The 21,517-nt window shown below is 37.8% G+C and overlaps 1 protein-coding gene across 1 annotated transcript in view; it reads right to left on the bottom strand.

Annotated features, from left to right (window-relative positions):
• Positions 1 to 21,517, bottom strand: part of LOC117290974 (nuclear receptor corepressor 1-like) — a 74,354-nt gene that overhangs the window by 48,221 nt on the left and 4,616 nt on the right. The window contains exons 2-7 of the mRNA XM_033772564.1: positions 15,120 to 15,312; positions 12,439 to 12,554; positions 9,655 to 9,856; positions 6,006 to 6,167; positions 4,597 to 4,716; positions 3,597 to 3,653 (exon numbers count right to left, since the gene is read on the bottom strand). Of these exons, the coding sequence (XP_033628455.1) occupies positions 3,597 to 3,653; positions 4,597 to 4,716; positions 6,006 to 6,167; positions 9,655 to 9,856; positions 12,439 to 12,554; positions 15,120 to 15,312 (850 nt within the window). The remainder of the gene's footprint in view (positions 1 to 3,596; positions 3,654 to 4,596; positions 4,717 to 6,005; positions 6,168 to 9,654; positions 9,857 to 12,438; positions 12,555 to 15,119; positions 15,313 to 21,517) is intronic.

The raw sequence follows: 21,517 nt of genomic DNA, 5'->3' as shown, positions 1-21,517 counted from the left end.
ATTCCAAATCCATGTAAAGCTTAGAGGTTCTACAAGCGACACTATGAGTTCTAACTCCCCATGCACTGGGGGCAAATCCCTGGGATTTGTCCATTGCTCAGACTTCAAGTGTTCAATGACCTCATGGTCACTGACATCCAGAGCATTAGCCAAAGGGATATAAGTAGAGGTCATAACCTCCAGATGACTTGACTGTAACACCCTCAGGCAGATTTCTGTCATTGGACCCGTTCAGGGATTGACTGCATCTTACAGTCATGTGACAACAACCCTTGAAATATTGTGCTCTCTTAAAAATTTTCTCAACTCGGACTTTAAGATTATTTCCCAAAACAGATTGCCAAGTAATATCTTGTATTCATGAAATTAAATGATTAATTAAATGGTTCTTCTGTAGCACTCAGCATGGGGTAGCGTTCGTTGCATGCAATTCCATAGTACACACAATACAATTTTGCTAACCAGAACAATGTTAGCAGCCAAAAATTCCATTGCACATGTATATTTGTGACTAGAATCATGCTCATTGTTTGCTCAGCAGCAAACTGAAAACTGGCCGATTGTTTTTATTGACCCCTTGCACGCGCGTCACACGCGGCGACTGATGCCACGCTCACTATGTTGGTGGTCAATAGGTTTACGTGTAAAGTCGCGTAGCCTAAAATGCGCACTTAATCCTGAATAACACACGTTGACATTGACCACCAAAATGGCGCATCCAAGATTATTCTGATGATGACGTCAGGTGAATTTGGTCAATTCAAGTCTTTTTATGTTTTTATGTTTCCCTGTCAATAGGAAGGGGTTGTTGTACACATAAAAATGATTCCAACTGAAAAGCAAGTTTTTATGGTCATAATTTTTTGGAGCAATTACCAAAGGTGTACTCTCCCTTTAAAGAGCCCTATGAAACTCGGTCCTGGTCACACACTTTGCTTACTTCCAACATTTCAGAGAATCAAAATGGCATTAAAAAGTATTTTTTCCTGCTTATGCACTGGCTGAGGTGAAATTCATACATCCTTTATGATTTCAAATAAGTCCATTCCATACTCATAGCATGCAATCCCATCATCTATAATTTCATACTTAATGCTTTCCATTGCTCATGAGCTTTCTCATTGCATCATTAATTACTTTCCTCTACACTGTCTTAAAGGAACACGTTGCCATGGATCGGACGAGTTGGTCTATAAAAAGCGTAAAGTGTAACCGTTTGTTATAAAATGCACATGGTTGGAAAGATGTTTTAAAAGTAGAATATTATGATGTACACAAATTTGCCTCGAAATTACGTGGTTTTCCTTTTACTTTGCGAACTAACACGGTCGACCATTTATTGAAATTTGACTCCCATAAATGGCCGACCGTGTTAGTCGACGAGATAAAAGGAAAACTGTGCAATTTCGAGGCAAGTTTGTGTGTATCATTGTATTCTAATTTCACAACATCTTTCTACCCATATGCATTTTATAACAAACAGTTAAAAACACTTTTCAAAGACCAACTCGACCGATCCAAGGCAACGTGTCCCTTTAAAATGCTTGATATACTGTGTAGCCCACAACCCAGCAATCATTCTAATGTGTAGGTTAGGATAACTGCTATTCAATCATATCACTCACTAAGGCTGCAAGCCGTTACTGTAATCGCTCCCATGGGGGGTTAGCAAGAAACCTGAAATATGACTGGGGGAGCCATTGCCCTTGAATCACCATAAAGGTTAACATCATCAAGTATCCTAATTGAATTAGACATGAATTGAATACAGTACAGGGAGTATGTGTGTGTTTGAAGCTTTAGACTCAGTGACTGCCCTGAGCTGTCTTTGACCATCATTGGAGATGGTTCCAGTTCTTCCGTTGCATTCCAGCATGGGGAGTTTGTTCTACTTGCATCTTACAGTAGCTGAGAGGTAGAGCAATGGCATTATGGAGATAAAATGGGTCAATAGGATTAATAGACTGCATGGATTCACAGGGATTTGTAGGAGTGACCTAGCTATTTCAGCAATGCAGAAAATGTTGGATGGGTTTAAAGCTCTGTAGAGCTTTGATAAAATGTCTGTACAGAACTAATGTAATTAATTCAGTACAGAACCTGTCAAACCATAAAACCCCTAAATGTCTGTACAATGATTTGAGTTTATGAAACTTCAAACTGGATTTAACCTAATCTCACAGTTTGGATCCTATCCATTTAATAAATGCATTATCATTGGAGATAAATCTTATCTTATTATTTAGATATCAAATAATAAACCACTTGGGAAACTGACTGGGTAAATTTTAAATGATTTGGCTGCCGCTTCCCAGGTTGAATGGTAAACTTGGGTGTGATCCCTGGCTACACGGCAGTTAACAGTAGCAGACTGGCACTACAAACAAAGATATTGAAAAAAAAGGGAGACCGCCAACATAGGGCTAGATAGCTCAGTTGGTGGAGTGCAGGCACATTTATTTCCAGGTCGTTGGTTCAAGTCCTGCTCTCATCAAATTGTCTTGGTTCGAACCCGAATAACTTCAAGTTTTTTACCAAGTCCGTTTCCTTCTTGTTTATTACCTATTATTCAGACTCACACACAACCTAAACTAAGATTGCAGATCATTATCAACACATTCTCATACTCAACAGCTCAATGAGCCATTGGTTGTACTTCAAACAGTCCATCTTTTATATTTGTGTAAAGCGCTTTGAGGTTTAGCATAAGGCGCTTTATAAATGTTGCTTTATTATTTTTATCCTCAGTCTTCAAAACAATATTTCTGTTCCAATTTGTTTACCAAGAGGTGTTTTAGACTACAAGCCTACATGGCGATGAGGCTGCCCCTGGGATCCTACACACATTGTCATGATAGAGTCTTATGAAGAAACACTATCTAATCTTAAACTAATCTTCACTAATCCCAACAGGATGACCTCATTTCCTCACATGTCCCTTTAAAAAAAGATATACCAGGGTCTTCAAACTATATTAATAGAAACAACTTTGACGCAACTCACTTTTGGGTATTGTGGTGAAAATGCAAAACAACAGCAATTATTATTTAAGATTAGGGTAAGAGTAGATGGTGTTGCTTTATGGGACTGTATTGTGACAATGTGTCTATCTTTCCATGGTTACCCTCAGCACTGCCTCACCCTGTAATTATAAAACACTTCTTGGACAAAAGTTGAGACAGAAATATTTTATGAATGTATGGCTGAGCCTAAATTGTGTAAAACTTTCATTCTGCAACAGTTAAACTTGATCAATAAGTCAGGAAAAATGTGTTTGTTTTGATTGTGTTTCAACTTATTTTCTCAATGTGCTTTCACATGTACTGAATCAATATTGATTGGAAGAATCAGTTTTCGTTTTAATCTGAGTAACTTGAATTTCAAATACACTTCTTGCCCATTAGAAAATAAGCCCAAAATGTTTTGAATGAAATAAAAATAGCTATTTACATTATTTCAAATAAATTGATAGAAATACATCAACAAGAAATGCTCCTTAAAAAAAGTAATGAAAGAATTTTGCACGCGATGATCCCATCTGACATTGATCCTTGCCAATGATTACTCATTGACATGAATGATTGACAGCTACTCACCAAGTCATTACCAGGGCCAAGGTTTGCCAACATGTTATGAGCAGCTTCAGCTTTTCTCTGTAAGATGAACAGGAAGAAACAATCAAACACATGCAATGTATCATTAAGAGTATGTGAAAGGGGGGTACATCTTGTCATAGTGTTAACCAGATTGGACTAGATACCTTTTTGAGGTCCTGTTTTGACACACTGTTTATCAACTAGCAGCAAATTTGGAAACTCTAATTTTTCTAGATCCAGTTAGCACATCGGACACGGGTCTTAGGGAGCTGTTTAGGGGCTATGTTTTAGGAATAATTAATAATAATAATGATAATAATAGTATCAAAGTATTGTACGTACACGTATCTACCAAACAAGGTACTCAAGGCGCTGAGTACATGCATATACAAACTTTCAGAAAAAAAACATGTATGTTTAATATTGCAGTGATGAATTCTGAGACCCAATTATTTAGCACTTTCTAAGGGTTAACAAGGTGCTACGGCGCATACAGCAGCCACAGCCAGGAACACCGGGGCGAACCCCTTCTCTTTTCGATAAGTACACTGGGTTCTTTTACATGCGCTACACAACACATGGGACCAACGGCTTTACATGTACATCCCATCTGAAGGACGAAGCAATGGTTAAGTGTCTTGCTTAAGGACACAAGTGTCACGGCTAGGGATTCAAACCCACACTGTGCTGATCAGAAACACCAGAGTTTGAATTCTTCCATAACACAGATTACACAGATTTATAAAAGGGATTTTAAGAAATAGGGTGCATAAATAAATTTTAGGGTTATAAGTACTGTGGATAAAACTTAGACACTCCAAACCAGTAACCTATCTAAAGAGTCTAACTTCAAGATTTAAGATCCTTGCCATTTTAAGGTTAGTCAATCTTTTACGTCAAATATCAAAACATCATTTGGAAAAAACTTGCCAGTAAACTCAGTCTTGGCAGACAGCTTGACTAGTGTGTTTTACTTATCTGTATTCTCCAATGGACTTACTCTGTTCTCAGCGTAGATGACTTGTATGATGTTCTGTTGTTTGGGTTCTGGGATAATGCTACCGGGTGATCCTGGTTTCTCTATCTGAGGAGGTTTAGCTGCTCGTTCCTCAAGCTCTCGCTAATTATCAAATAGAAATAAAGCAGACTAGACTGAGAGCATAATATATATAACTTGCTGTTCATAATATTATCATGGAGGAAGGAAGAGAAGGAGCTCGAACGACCCGCAAAACCGCAGAGTAACAAAAAATACCCTGACAATGCCCCTGTCTGACCAGTGGAAAAAGATAGGAGACCTCCAGCTGGACGGCCGATTAACGAGCAGGATTAGATCTCTTTGTACAGAACCCGTGGTACCGCCGCTCTGCACCGTTGCCTTCGTGTAAAGTTGAATCATTGGAGACAAGAATTGTGAATATACACGTTTTCATTTACCGTTTGTGGTGTTTCACTGAAACATCATGGCATATTTTTACATTTTTTGTGACTTACCGGTTACTAGTGGTGGTTCAAAATTCGGGTATTAGCACACGAGGGTGGTTGGTATTCAATTGTGTTTTTCGATTTGGTGGGCACAAGTGTACACAATTTTTATCAGGTCTCAAATTTTTTTTTTTCTTTTCTGTATTATATCCATACGACATACGACACCATAGTTGAGTGAAGAACCAAGTGCGCACGCGCAAACAGTTGCCAGGTCGCCCATTGTCTGTATAAGGTATGTGGGTGATTACAAGGTACCACGGGTTCGACTTTTGAAGTCCCTTCGTTCGAGCTCCTTCTCTTCCTTCCTCCATGATATTATATGGTAATGATTTGCTAGAAATAGTAGTGTACACTGTTCAATATATAATGCATCAATGTAACATAAAGATAAATAACTACAACACTGTGTATGGGTGAGTAACAAGTTTTCATCATTTGAAAGAGTCTCCTAAAAAGATCAAAACATTACAAATGCCAGCAGGCTTACGGCTATGCAGTAAGTAAGTTTAAGTTCCTCTGTTGGCAGATAGACGTTATACCAAACCGCGGTTTTGGTGACCACATTTTTTTCTTAATTCCCCCCCCCCCCACTATGATGCACTTTTGCTCATTTGCCTACATGTAAGGGGCATAATATAAATTTTAAATATTTGTAATTATTATTCATACACCATCACTACTGCATATTTCAATCCAATAGGCAGGCCTGATACTTCGCGGAGACAACAAACACGATTGCCTCCATGCCCCCTGGTCATTGCCTTGGTGCCCTTGAAATGCTCCAGTAAAAATTTACAATTTCCTCAGGGTGCCCTTTACTTACCCTTGCGTCTTCGAAAATTAAGCATACATGCCTGCAATTAGCCTTCTGTTTTCTGACTATCAATCTCACATTACACACTGTCTGAAGTTCAACCGTACCTGTTTCTTCTTGAGTTTACTGATCTGAGTGTCAACTTTAGCAATCTCTCGATCCACTCTCTCCATAGATTGCACTAAGCCTTCCTTAGATTGCTTAGATGGAGACTCTTGCTCTATGGGGGTTGGAGAAACATTCTCTACTTTGGGGAAGTACGGCTGCTCCTAGACAGGTAAAACAATAGGGTGGAGTAAAATTAGAGGTTGAGTTTGGGAAACTTTTTAACTCACTGACAATGAGGTTCATCATGCAATGGAATCTGCTACTGCAAACTACACAACATGTACAGTTACATTAATGAATTAAATCACTAAATGCAAGTACAGTGGCTTTAAATAAGAAAACACATCTTTCTATCATCAACAAAACACTTGCTTCCTATTTAAATATTCAAAATGCCCCCAAAAAGGAGACATGGAATTGTGCATTTACAGAAAGAAAGAAATATGAATACATAGTACTTAAGATATTTTAAGGTGAAAAATTCATCAACATCAGAACCCATTTCAATTTTGAGTGTTTTTTATTAAACAAAAGTCATTATGAATTTGACCATACAGTTTAAGAATGAACTGGCAATCTTGCGCCTTCAGTTACTGAGAGGTATAACTTTGATCAGGTTGAGATTGTTAACAGGTGTAGTCATAGAATGTTTGACGAGAACAATTAGACAAAACGTATTCAGTGCTCAAATTACAAGACAATCTCAACCACACCTTTAACTATGAATTTCACTCAAAGAAATTTTAATTTTCATATATCACTTGCTGAAATGTTTTGACTTGATTATGGACTATAAGCAAGTTCATTGTATGTATTGGTTAATGACTAGACTAGGTAGGGAATTTTAGGCCTGGCGCAGGCAGTATTTATCAAGTCAAATATAGTAAAGTGGCCTGGTACTGATTACAATAAACAGGAACAACATGAACAAGGGAAGGAGTAAATGTGGAGACTGCAAGAGACCTGTCATCATGCCTCCTTGTTAACCAGCAGTAACTACAACATCAGGAGGCAAGATATTTATGGATTCCCCAAATAAAGCCATAGTCTCGATCGGTCTGCTATGCTCTAATTGTGAACCCGGGTCTCAATTGGTCTGCTATGCTCTAATTGTGAACCCGGTTCCTCTCATGTGTGTCATCTTTGTCACGAAAAGGAAATATGAGCCACTGATAGGAAATGATCATCAATGACGGCGGAGGGAAGGAGTTGAATTAAGAACCTGAGATTGGAGAGATCTTTTATACTCCATTTGAGAGGTTTTAGTCATATGATAGTCTTACATAGTCCCAGGGTGAAAAAAACATGACATAATGCTTGAATATTGGGTTCAAATAACCTAATTTTAGTAGTATTTGAAACCTTGCCTAGTGGAAAGCAACCTAGAGAGTGAGGTTTATGGCATGATTACAAACTGAAAATAGAATTATAGCTCTTGCAAACCATTACCAACCGAAACCTATGTAATGGTATAAATGCAAACAAAATAGTTATTAATTGCATGATATTTCGACCCTGGAAGAGTCTTCCTTTGAGAAAGATTCTACCAGGGTCAAAATGTCAGGCCATTATGTATGTTTGGAAGTGTCATGGCTGAGCGATTAAGAGCAACAAAATCAAACGCTGGTGTTTCTGATCAGCAGAGTGTGCGTTCGAATCCCCAGCCTGACACTTGTGTCATGTAGGAGTAGGAGATGTACATATAGGAGGCAAAAAACAAAAGGAAAACCCCATGTTTAATTTTGAGAATAATCCAATCAAAATATGCAAAGACTACAGTCTACATGGATCATGGTGGCAGAGGTGAAAGACAGGACAGAAACTACTGAGCCAACCTGAATGTATGACCTGTCATAGATGATAAAAGATTACGCTAAGTGCCTGATATACAAAGCAGTCTCACAGTGTGCATGTGTGAATTATTAAAGCACATAACTTTCTAATGTCTAATCAACATAGACATAAATCAAATCTGATGGCATTCTAACCACATCAATTGCACCTGTATGTGCCCATTGAGTGCCCTGTTAACAAGGTGCATATGTAAACACACCTGACATTAAAGGATCTATGTACCTTTTGTAGGACAAAAAAACACAATGTCTACAGATTTACACTAAACTTACAGTTTAAAGATAATGATAGTAGAAAGCGTACCTTAAAATATTACTTGCTGAGGTGCTGTAGTTTTTGAGAAATGAGTAAAACAATGTCATGAAAATAATTTTTGTCTAAGTGATCAGGAGACGGAAATTATTTTAGCATGTAAAATCGTATTTTCATGACATTTTAAAACTCATTTCTCAAAAACTACAGCACCTCAGCAACTAATTAAGGTTTGCTTTCTACTATCATTATCTTCAAACGGTGTAATTTTAATGTAAATCTGTGGACATTGTGTTTTGTACTGCAAAAGTACCCAAATCCTTAAAGTTTACAGGTGGTCTAGCCAGCAGTCTAACAAGTGCTCTAATACATGGGTTTTCTCCACCGCCTAACTGGTGCCATGTTAATTCCAATCACTTCCTGTATCCTGAGGAAGATGGTTTCTACACACAGCTAGGAGGGGCAGGGAACCAGTTGGCCTCCTTGGATAAACCATAGGAATTGAAGTCATATATACTTACCTGTCAATGTGGGATTATACATGACAGGTTTGTAGGTTTCATAACTACCTCTTCAAGTTTTAATGTCCCAAATCTGACTACGTAATTGTAGGGGATGCTACAGCCACAGTATTAAAGACATGTGTTTTGGCCTTTAGGGTTTGATGTGTTTTTTAGCCTCATCAATCCTCATATTGTGGTGTCAGTGTCAAAAAATGTATCATAACATGCAAGTAAGAAACTGCATCACTGTTCAGACGTAATACGTGAGCATGAAATAAGCCCAAAGTGGTGACGTCACCTAGAAACGACACAACAAATTTTCTGAACGTGCAGCTAAACCTCTATATTATCTCTCTAGAAGGTCCTTAAGAACACATAATCTCAATGGCCTGTGATGCTATGTTTTTGCTAAGAGCCTTTCTGGAATGTGAATTGTGCCACAAACAACTTTATACTACGTTGACGTGCACTGTCTTACCACTGACTTGACACTACCGTAATTGGATCTATCATCACTAATGGGGTCATGTGGTATAATATTTGTATCAAAATGGGAGATAACAGTAAAACAGAAGTGTTTTTTTCTCAAGCTTTCCATGAGCCTGAACATCTGACGTCACACTTCGAGGCTCGTGAATAACGCCAGAGCCCGACATCCAGCCGTCGTGTACATGCACCTTTTACCTACATTCATTTCACATAGAGATAGGCAGTCAAATTAAATGGCAGACATGATAGGAGTGTACTGTTTGGGCATGTATGGAAAGCTCATGTCACTACAAGGTTATCCAATGATATCATTGTATCCAATGGAATCATTGGATCTAAGCAGCACGTACCTACTGTCTTTATCCTTGCGGATAAAGACAGGGGCCCAGTCTACCTTCCCATGCACATTCCAAAACACTTCAGGATTTTCTTAACAAAGAGCAAGACAAATTTCCCTTTATTTTAGTAATAACTGAGGATCATCTTGTGGGCAGACCCATTTATGCAACAATGAGCTTGTTTAAACTACAGTGATGATTGTCTCCTGTACCTTTTTTATCTCAGGTTGGGCTATGTGAACGACCCGTGGGTCACCAGCAAGCGGGACTGGTCTGATTGGCTTGACATCTTCTTGGCTCTCCATGGTCAAACGAGGGCGCTTTGGTGCCATCACCTGCTCCGTCTCAACCTGTGAAGTGACAGGTGGTGCTCTAACTGGCTCAAAACTGTTTGGTCTGTAGTACTCCGCACTTCTAGAAGGAGATAAATGACAATATTGGAAAATCATTGGTATTGTTTACATGTAATTGATCCTAGTATACTGTTGGTTATTTTTTTATAGCAATGCCTTCATATCAAGGTAACACAATTCCTACACACTTATAAACTCAAGTTATCATCAATATTTTTGGCATAATGAATATATGGATCTCGTAGCATGCCTTTTAATATTTGCTATTCCAGAAAGATGCTCCTAAGATGCTGAAGCATGTACAGTATGGATGGCGTATCCATTTAAGTTTATGATATATGTCAACCCACTACATACATCATTGAATGGTTAATTGTATTACAGTCCTTCCTCTTGTCTGGAATCAAATGAAGCACCACAAACCAACTTAGATATAAATTCAGAGAATTGTGTAAGTCTTGTTCTAATTATAAAAGTTCTGCAATATGGGTTACCCCCCACCCCTCAACAATAACTACTTCTGCCAAAGGAAAAAGAAAACTGCTATAAATTACAGGCCTTTGAACACAGAGGTTACATAATCTGTCTATAAGCTGTGTCAGGAAAGTATTTTCAGTTCATTTTCAGTTGCAGGACCATCAAATCTAATTGCAGGTGAAAATGGTTGTCTCTTGCTTCATTATTTCTAGAGTTCTGGCCCTGCTGTTCATTTCACCAAACTCTTCCTAACATATGATTAATGTTAGGACTTAGGACGAGTCCCAGCCTTGCACTGTAATATGCAAACCCTAAGATTAAGTTAGGATGAGTTACTCGTCCTTATTCGAGATAGGATTAATCCTAGCTGCAGACTATTTGTGGGGCATTTTCATTTTTGTTCTAACCCCTGTAAAATTGTTCATATACACACAGCCCTAAGGCCGAACAAAAGAATAGTTGTGTTTCCTATTACACTGTGCGGGAGAATAGGGTAGGTAGGTAGGCAATAACTTTTTTTTTTGCTTGAAGTTTTTATGGCTCTGAAAATTAGGGTAGGCTAATGTTCCGATATTTTTTTTATTTTGCGCACTCAATTGAAAAACTGACCGTGTCAAATTTGTTATGTAAATATCAATAGTCCCTACATGCAGTACTGTCTATTCACTGATTTGTGAATACATGTATCCATACTCCATAGAGTAAGGACAGAGTATCTGACTTAATTAACACCAGTTGAAATTGGATGGTTTGAGTACAAATACAAACACAAGAACATGTAACCATTCTTTCAAGAACAAATAACAACATGTTTTATTGCAGTTTTTATGTAAAAGTAAATGAATAAATATAAATATGTGAGGTTTGTGGAGACACCATGCTAGATCCCTTGCAGCAATGCGAAGACTCCCCCTGTCCCCAGCTGTGCCGCCATGATGCTGCAGCGAAAAACACTATTTATTTTTACATGCGGTGCCGTGACACACACAGTACACGGCATGCACAAACACACACCGTACGTACACACATAGTACATGTTTGGTTTAGATGTACATGTTTATGTATATGTACATACTCATGTACAGCACATGCATGCAACGAAAGGAGTTGAGAAGTCTCGATCGATTGCGTCTCGGTGGGGCACCATGCTTGTGTTGACCCTTGTCAAACATTTTCAAAAACACTTTCCTCATTTATATTAATGTATTCTTAAGTCATAAAAACAAAATTGCAAAAAATAACTTTTCAGAAATTGCAATGCTTGACCCCCAACTTTATCTGCAAATAAACGGAGTGACAAAATTTCTGAAAACACCCCTGCACTCCTTTTTCGACGAGCCCAAGTACGTCACAGAACCGCGCAAAAAAAGTAATCACGCAAGTTCAAAATTCCAATGCGCAATGTTGGAAATGTGCACATTCTCGCAGGTAAAATGTTTTAATTTGCGTAGGCACGTCTTCAATTTGCGCAAGTGTTGCAAGCACACTTCTAGAATATATAAACACAACAACTGAATTTTGTCGAGAAGGTCTGTGTGCGTGTGGTGTGTGTGTACGTGTGTGGACGGACGAAATCATAACGATCCGAAGGACGGGACGACACGCGGCATGCCGGTGGGTACGTACGATTGAAGTGACCAAGGTACGAAATGACAAAGGTTCGAGGTGTCTGACAATCTTGTTTGGATGAATAAAAAATAATTTTTTATAGGAAAAAACATAGAAACATACCAGGACGATGTGCACAAAAATGAGGTTTAGGGTCGGCACCATAATATTTTATTTTATACGTTTTTTTTTTAATAAAAAGATACAGGGTCGGCGTGATTTTCTAGGGACGGTCGGGTAACCGGAAACACAACAATTATTTTGTTCAGCCTAAGTAGTAAAGCAATGCCAGCAGTCGTTTGTGTGACCTCCTTTCTCCAGCCCCTCCCATCCTCCCTTTTCAGCTTACTTCCCCCTAACTGGGCTTCCAACAGCGTCACACTACCTTATACCCTTCAGATTATGAGAGAGACATGGTCATTGATAACTGGTGTTTTTTCAATCTGGCATGTTTTTTTTTGTTTTTATGGTGATTTGTAATCATTCAGAGCTGTCTTTTATTTATTTATTTATTTATTTATTAACTTATTTAATAAATATTTAATTTGTATCTCTCACCGATCTCGCTCTGTGGCTGTGTGACCTTGAAACTCTGACAGTAAAGATGGCCGCCTTCTAATCTGAGCATTAAAATGCTCTCCTCGCGGGTCACGGAACTCCATGGCTGCCAGCTCCTGATTGGTATAAGAAAACATAAGAGTAAAGCAATGAAAACAAACTATGAAATAACAATTAGGTAAATTGTCGTTGAATGCATTGTTTGGTTCATTCCTGATTTCTGATGATATTAAATTAAAATGGCCTTGACTTTTACCTTTGGCCTGACAAAAAAATCCTTCTTGGAATGCAAAGACCCATTAGTTGTTGAAATCCAATGATGTCATGTTTCATATTTCACTCTTAAAAAGTCAGGAGTTAACTAAAACATCCCCAGATGAAACTTTGCAGACCCATTTTTCTCAGAATGATGTTATCAGATGTTTCGAATGTTGCCAAATTTGGCACTTAAAGGTTACTGAATACAATGGCAATTTACACCATTTTAACATGAAGCTAGAGTTTTTGTCCCACTCTTATCAATTCAAAAATGAGTCACAAAATTTATTTCACATTTCCTCTTTAAGAATGAGCTTATTTAAATTAATTAAACGTGTTCCATGTACACAAAGAGCAGTATGTGTATACTATACAACTTGATGTAAATTTTTACATGATCAATGAAAAACCTCCGCTAATGAATCCGATTGCCCTTTCCAAAGTATTTAGCTTATAAGCGGCTTATGAGCTGCAAAATTCACAAAGAGCCTTTATATGTGTCAGTACATCTCGAGTATGTAATCTAACATTAACAAGATTTGGTTATGAACCCTTACATGTATGTTAAAACCAGGGCTAGAGCAGTTACTGCAACTGAAGGCAACACATTCATTCATGTTACAATAATTAGGATGCCAGAGAATCAGACATCAGGGTAGCAATAAATCTGTACATAATGATGTAGACAGATCTGCATTTGTTTTTATGAGAGGTTTCTTTAATACAAAACTGAATAAAACACTAACACTGACTTCCATTCAAATTGACTTGAACACGATTTACCTGTAACCTGAAACTTGTGAACATGAAGATTAGGAAAGAGCAATAAACATTTGGACTTTATTTATATCTAGCGGAACTGGCTGTCAATCCTCAACCATGTTACTTAATAGCTGACAACATTGAACTATTTCTGTCTACAGCAAACCTGTGCATACATGTACATGTACCTGGATGTGCAGTGCCTTTTCCTGTTGCATGATTCAAGGGCTGGTTCAATATTTGTAATGGGTTTAAATTACTAATCTGATGACAGACTGTTGGGAGAGTCTAGGAAGTGGCAAAACTGAAGACTCCCCTATCCTGCCACCCCCCCCCCTACCCCCACAACTTTATACCAGTACATTGTGGTATTGAAGATGCTTGGACAACTGACAGTAAGTTCATAGGTGACAAAAGGCGCGCTGATAGAAGTGACATCTCTTGGTGGTTTAAACTTGTGGTTTAAACTTGTCGGGGGCCCGATTCATGATAATTCTACCTCAAATTCGTCTCAATGATAATATCATCACCGGGCCTCAGTGTGTGTTTAAACCACTTGATTAAAAACCTTTTTACGCACTTTGATTCCCTTATTCACACCCAAAACTGACTGTCTCTTTGAATGATGGGGCAAGGCTGTTTTCATTTTGCAATAGGCGCGCTGATAGAAGTGACATTTCTTGGTTATTGTCTTTGAATGATGGGCCAAGGCTGTTTTCATTTTGCAAAAGGCACTGACTCCCTGAGGATAATCTGAAGGGGTTCAGAGGTCATGACCTCTGTTGACATGTACATACAGATCTTTTTCCCAACCTTCATGTGTACACTTCAGTATCAATAATGGCAAATCACAAGATAGTTACACATTTGGCTTTTTTGGCTTGCGCACTACTGAAAATTATATGTGATAGTTTAAAACTTTAGCGCTGATGTTTGAAAATTACAAGACGAGCTACATGTACATGTACTCAGTGCTCAAAACATGCATAGAAACTCATTGAAGAGTTGAGTTGAGGAAGGAGAGCTAAGGCTTAACTGTCAGTTTATGACTTATAGGGTCTTTGGATATTTTCAATGGAGGGGTATAAATCTGAATTGGAATAAGGTTTTTAGACAAATTGTGGTTTAAACTTGTCGGGGGCCCGATTCATGATAATTCTACCTCAAATTCGTCTCAATGATAATATCAAGAACCGGGCCTCAGTGTGTGTTTAAACCACTTGATTAAAAACCTTTTTACGCACTTTGATTCCCTTATTCACACCCAAAACTGACTGTCACTTAATGTTGTTAGAGAAAGATTAGAGTCAAATCCATAGAAATAGGACCCGGAGAACACTGAACTCGGCCGCCCTCTGTGTCGACTGTGGCTGCAGCATATCGACACTGCGTGGTAAACATGTATGACAAAACGGTCATCGCATGACACGCGTGTACATGTATGGCAAAATGGCAAGATGACATTGCACATAGACTGCTTTTACGTGTTTTTATTGGTCAATGTTCATGGCGTCTACTGTATTTTGCCATACACACGTACACAAATTGTGACGCGTGTCCATAAAAATGGTCTCACAAAGAAATCGCATGCACAATGACGCACTCAGCGTTCTCCGGGTTCTATTTCTATGGTCAAATGAGTACTTTATTTGGAGACCCACCTGGTGTCTAGCAGCCTGAGAGGAATAAATGGCTGAGTAATGTTGACCAGCTGCAGCCATTGGAAAGCGTTGTTGCTGATCCGCTGGAGAGACATAGATATACTGAGGAATCTCTCGATGGGTTTGGGGACTCTGTGGACGAGGGCGCTTGTAGGGGGACATTGACTCCTGCAAGGGCTGCCCACTGGGGGCCCTGAAAGCAACAATAGAGACAAAGGAAACTCAGCAAGTTATGCAGCTGTCAAAAAAACAAGATTTCTGTAACAACAAGATAACAAACACCCATTACATGTAATGATTACAAATTCAACTTTACTGAAAACAAACTCCACAAGAGATGCATATTTTACATATATTTGTCTACATTTAAAAAAAGCAACACTTTGTAAATTTTTATGTTCATAAATTGGTTTTATTTTAAAAAGGGAGTTGTAAATTACTTTTTGGTTCCTGCGAACCCAGGGTTACATGTACACAAGTAACTACTGCGCCCCTGACACCTCCATGGCATGTTTTACCATGATCAAATCATCAAATGCGGATAACAGTTCTGAATACACAATAAAATTATGTTTATATTTGTATGTAGATCTTTTGAATAAATTTTGTTTATAAATGTACAATGTACTGTGCTAAAAACCTGGCACCAAAAAGCACACATCATTGAACAAGCCATTCCAAGGCAATCCAGAGACCAAAGGTTCTCATTATTTAATATCCATGAATGAGGCTATATTTAGTCATGGTCAATGTTGAGTCATCACTCTGCTTCTGTAGTCTGGGTAATGTATTGCAAAGGTTTATTTTGTACAGCAACAATAATGATTTATGTGTGTATGTCTAAAGTTGTATAACATGTATAGTGTGCCAAATTGTACAATGTATGATTGCAATGATTAATCATTGTACATTTCACCACATTCAATTTGAAACTGTAGGAAAAGCATTTAGTTTATTTGACCCAATGCACACTGCACCTAACAAACCCTCTGATCCTACATGTAACTCCCTAAATGGTGAAAATGGTAAACGCGCTTGCACAGGGCCCAATTTCATGGCTCTGCTTACCGTAAGCACAGAATCGGCGCTTACGGAAGCAGGGAACTCTGTGCTTACGGCAAGCATATTTCACGGGTTAACGGCAAATTTGGGCTTCTGCGCATGCGTACTTCACGTTACTAGGCTTTCTACGCTTACAAGGCTTGCGCAGAAATTTGGCGCTTGCACATAAGCGGGGAATCGTGATCGTAAGCGCAGAATTCGGCGGTAAGCAGAGCCATGAAATTGGGCCCTGGTTCTTACTGCGTTGTGCAATGGATCATGTAGACTTGTGTTGTAGTTTACCCTCAGGCCTCAAGCAAACTAAAATTCTTGCATCTGATTGATCAACAACAGGTTGTCACTGCAACTTTACACTTGTGTGATAAACAGATGTGTAGAATGGATCCTTTAAGATCTAAATCTTTCTTCTTCAATCCATGAACATAGAGGTATATTTATGTACACTGTAAAATGTACCCCAAATCAGTGTATACGTACAATCCATGCAAGCACAACACACATAAACACATCCATGAACTGCACTGTACTTTGTTTAATAATATAAAAACAATTGTATTTTAAAAATACTTTCTAAATAACACTGAGTGTGTTATCTATTTTCTTGTATAAAAATTATTCAAATTTGAATGGTTTGTTTGTAAGAATTTCCACTAGTTGGTATCTTTTAACTGAAATACATATTTTTGGGGTATTGTAATATTGTTGAGAGTCAGCCCATGGCTGCCCACAAAGTGTATCAAATGTTAACAAAACAAAACACTCAAAAACAATGACAATAAAAATAGTAAAAACAACAAATAATGTATGATCTGTTGCGTTCATGGTGTACACTCACTACAGTGTACATGTACATGTACAAATCTGTAATGTTACGTTACACAATGATACAATACATAGTACAACACATTTTATACAGTGTACTGTACATTGTTTAATGTGCACAGTTGCTGTCATGTAGACAACATGATGCAAGTTTTAACCCTCTTCCTACATCATAATTGATGATCGACATAGCCCATATAAAACACATGTCACAAAGTATTAAATGCATTTTCAATCCCACTAACTCCAACTATGCTCTTTAAAAACATAATAAATTGTGACAATAAATCATTGCACATAAAGCTGACAATTTGATCTAATGGAAATAGGCCAAGGATGCTTGGCATCCATAGTAGTGTGCATTCAAGCTTGATTCCATTAGCCATAAAACTACCAGGGGAAAAAACCCTGCTGATCTTCCCTACATGTACATGTAGTGCTTCATCCAATCATGTACTAGGGCTCTCAACACCCACGTAGTTTGCCTCTTGACAGACAATAAAGATCACTAAGAGGTTGCGTCTCAATGGATTTAGCAATGGCAGACCGTGCCTATTGCTAAAAGGAATAATAAGGCATTTTATCATACAGGTTGACAGACTATAGGCCTATCAGTTAAAAATTAAATTTGCAAAAATGAACATGTACTGTTTTTTTTTTCTATCTACATGTAATACATGTACCTGTTCTAAAGACATTTAATGTTACTGAATTTTCTTCATCAAATTTGTTTGTTTGTTTTATGTCCCTTTCTTGTGATTAGTTGATTATTCATATATCAATAATTGTTTTCTCGCTAAAATAACAGATTCAGTAGTGTGGAACACCTCTATACAGTGTATTACAAAATGTATACAATGTTTGTTTTCTGTGTTAAAGGAGCGCTACAGAATTGGTAAGAAACAAAAATCGTGAAGATCACAGATTTACATAAAACTTACACGGTCTAATGATGATGCTAGTAGAAAACATCCTTGAAATATATCGCTCAGTGAACGTTTTATTCATTTTTGTTTTGGCATCGATGCAATGCAAAATTTGTAATTGGTTTTTCAATGTTCTCTCGTAACCAAGATAGCAGATCGATCTCAATTTTCTACAGGTTTGTCAGTTTATGTATAAAAATTTGTGAATTGCATAAAGTGTTTACACTGCCAGCAACTGTTTTGTTAGCAAAAACCAATTCTGTAATATTCCTTTAATATTTATGTAGGGGCCTACATACAATAAGGCCTACATGTATTCATGTATAAACAAATACAAAAATTCCACAATTGACGTGCTTTCTCACATGATAGGCCTACAAATTTTAGCCAATAAATTTGAAACAAAAACAAGTGAATTGAATTTATAAGATTCTATTCGGCAAGGTGCTGAACTTACTGTTGTCATGGCAGTACATCAATGAACAATGTGTTTACAAACATGAATCAATACAGGCCAGACACTGTTAGCCTTGTGACTGGCTTTAGAGCGTTTCTTGATACTTAAAGGCAGTGGACACTTTTAGTAATTACTCAAAATAATTATTAGCATAAAACCTTACTTGGTAATGATTTATGGGGAGAGGTTGATAGTATAAAACATCAAGAGAAACGGTTCCCTCTGAAGTGGAGTAGTTTTCGAGAAAGAAGTAATTTTCAACGAATTTGGTTTCTTGAGGTCTCGAAATCAAGCATATCTGAAATTTTGTGTGACAAGGGTGTTTTTTCTTTCATTATTATCTCGCAACTTCGACGACCGATTGAGCTCAAATTTTCAGGTCTGTTATTTTATGTATATATGTTGAGATACACCAAGTGAGAAGACTAGTCTTTGACAATTACCAATAGTGTCCACTGTCTTTAACAGAAAACCACATCAGCTGCAATTCACTATCCCCATAGCAACCATATACAGCACTATACTCAGAGCTACATATCCCATAGCAACAGCAGCTTCTAGGTACCTAATTGTTTACACCATGTACACAGATCCTATTGTTTTTCTATTGTGTGTGTTATGATTAAATATTGATTGCTTTTACTTCAAGTGCTTCTTGGTTTAAAAACTAGACTCTCTTGGTGATTCCCGGAACATGAGGGAAAATAGAACCTTCCAGGGATCACCAAGGGAGTCCTTGTTTTAACCATCACACTCGAGCAGTCAATATTGCTACTTCACATAATTTGCTATACAGCTACCATACATTACATGTACCTCCATGGCTTCACATGGTCAGATGCTACATGTGTAACTGAATGTATTTCTATACACACTGAAATTGCATTCAGAAAAACACACATTCAACATAATGACTTCAGCACCATCTGTGTACTAATTATGTACTTGCTCTAGAGTGATTTGTAAAACATCATGTAGGCATAATTGTGAACCCGTGTTGAGTAGATTACATGGCTTCAGTTGATTGTTGGTGGCACACTTTGTATAGGGCCTACAATCTATACAATTGTATAGACCTTAATGCATTGACATCATCCAGCTGCCATCTTAGTGTAAAAACAGTGACGAAACAATCGAAATGCACAGATTTGTACGCGCGGCGCACAGGATTGGCCAATGAACAACCTCCTTTTGACCTCTAGGTGAGGGCGCCCTACAGAAATGACGTCATGTGCATAAGGTCTATTGCGTTAAATTTAACTGCTTCTTGTATTCTCCTAAATAAACAAATTTTAAAAGTAATTAAAAACAAATTACAAAAATCTACAAACACTAAACTAATGGTTAATCCAATACATGTGTATCAAAAAGACTAAAATTCAGGGCAGCGCACCACGTGTGTGGATTTCTATACTAAAGGTTCCAAATACAATAATTTTTGTTGTAAGAAAATGTATGCTTTTAACATTACATAGCATAACAAGCATACAATATTTATACAAAATATATCAAGCATTCACAAAAATATTCAAGAGAATAGTGTGAATACATTTTATGAAATTTCATCAGTTGGCCGAAATTAAGACAGGGGGACTTCTACAGTTAAGTAAATTTGTGGGTTTGGTACAGAGGCTGTGCATACAGTGAGCCTGCAGGGTCTTATATGGAGTGCAATTCTTCCACTGAACATGTTTCCCATACCTCATGGCTATGTGTCTGCGATACATTCAGATGCCGGCATATATTTCCTATCCCAGTGGATCACCATGTGGAGCGTCTTCGTCACACACGAGTCTCTCCCAGTCTCTCTCTATTATTTCACTGTTGTGCAGTGAGCCTGCGGCACACCCCTTTAGCCTGTATGTTCACATGGATGTACATTGTACATACCCACATTGAGGTGTTTATGCACAGCCGGAGGGATGGCTCATCATCCACGTCTGTGCCGTGCACATCTATTCAATGTCAGTCAATCCCCTCTGTCCAGAATCCAATCCAGTGTAATTGTATACCCTACAGGTACGTGTGTATCATGTACTGTACAACTGCACCACTCGTCATGTCACTTACGTGTACTACACTCCGTATGTAATGAATAATCAACTCTGATGACCAGGTAGGCCTAGATGTGTGTACACGCAGAATAACAGTGCATCACATCATATCACATGTGATACAATCTGTTGAATAAGCTATAATTTACGTATGTACATGTATATGTACAATGTATCAAGCTGTCTGCCCCAACTTGACCTACTATCTTTAGACGTGTTCATCTCAACACAATTCCTATCCTGCAATGTAAGAGTCCAATGCAGATTCTCCCCCCCCCCTGTCCTAAAAATAAAAGTGTCAGGTTTCAGTTCCTCTTTTCATAATGTGCTAACAAGAATTGAGAAGGGTTTATTTTTAGTTTTGCTAGGAGCAGGTTTACATACATGCACTATAATAATCAATAAAAAAATGTATCTACTTTGCATGAAGGTACTCTGCAACTTGTACAAACATGTACCTTTAAAGGGCTTGAATTTGGGAGGAAAATTCACAATACTGTGCAGGGCAATGTTAGACAAAACCTCCAGTTTCAGGTTATTTCTTGGTAGTTTTGGCACAGTAAGCCTATTTAACCCAAAAACCTGATCATGCAATAATACGGTGCACTATTGTACCTCATACTACATAATACTATGCATGCTCCTGAACAGGCACTACAATGTATGTGAAGGTCACGGGGTCAAATAAGAACAACATTTTGAATTGTTCAAAGAGACCATTCTCAATAACCAACTGATGGAAATGTTTTGACTTTTTTCAAAATTGTGGGAAAGTGGAAAGGAAACAACACAAAATCAAAGTTTCAATAAAGAAAAAAAAAGAAAAATATCCATCAGTCTGTCAATAGTAATGCTGTTGTTGATTTAAATTGTATATTGCTCAATGGTCATGACTTCACAAAATGATTTGTACACATAGGCCTATGCTCTAGGGGGTACACTGTGTAAATCCAGACCAGAACCAAGTATTACACCAACTTTTTAAACTTTGTTTTCGACAAACAAAGCAAAACAAATTTCTTCTTCAGTACTTGTGCAAGTGTTAATTTCTTTGATTCAAAATTGAGAAAAATTACA

The sequence above is a fragment of the Asterias rubens genome, chromosome 5 (assembly GCF_902459465.1).
Source record: "Asterias rubens chromosome 5, eAstRub1.3, whole genome shotgun sequence".
In the NCBI taxonomy this organism is placed as follows: domain Eukaryota; kingdom Metazoa; phylum Echinodermata; class Asteroidea; order Forcipulatida; family Asteriidae; genus Asterias; species Asterias rubens.
Note: the sequence above shows the minus strand (reverse complement) of the source record. Positions and strands in the feature narration are given on the sequence as shown.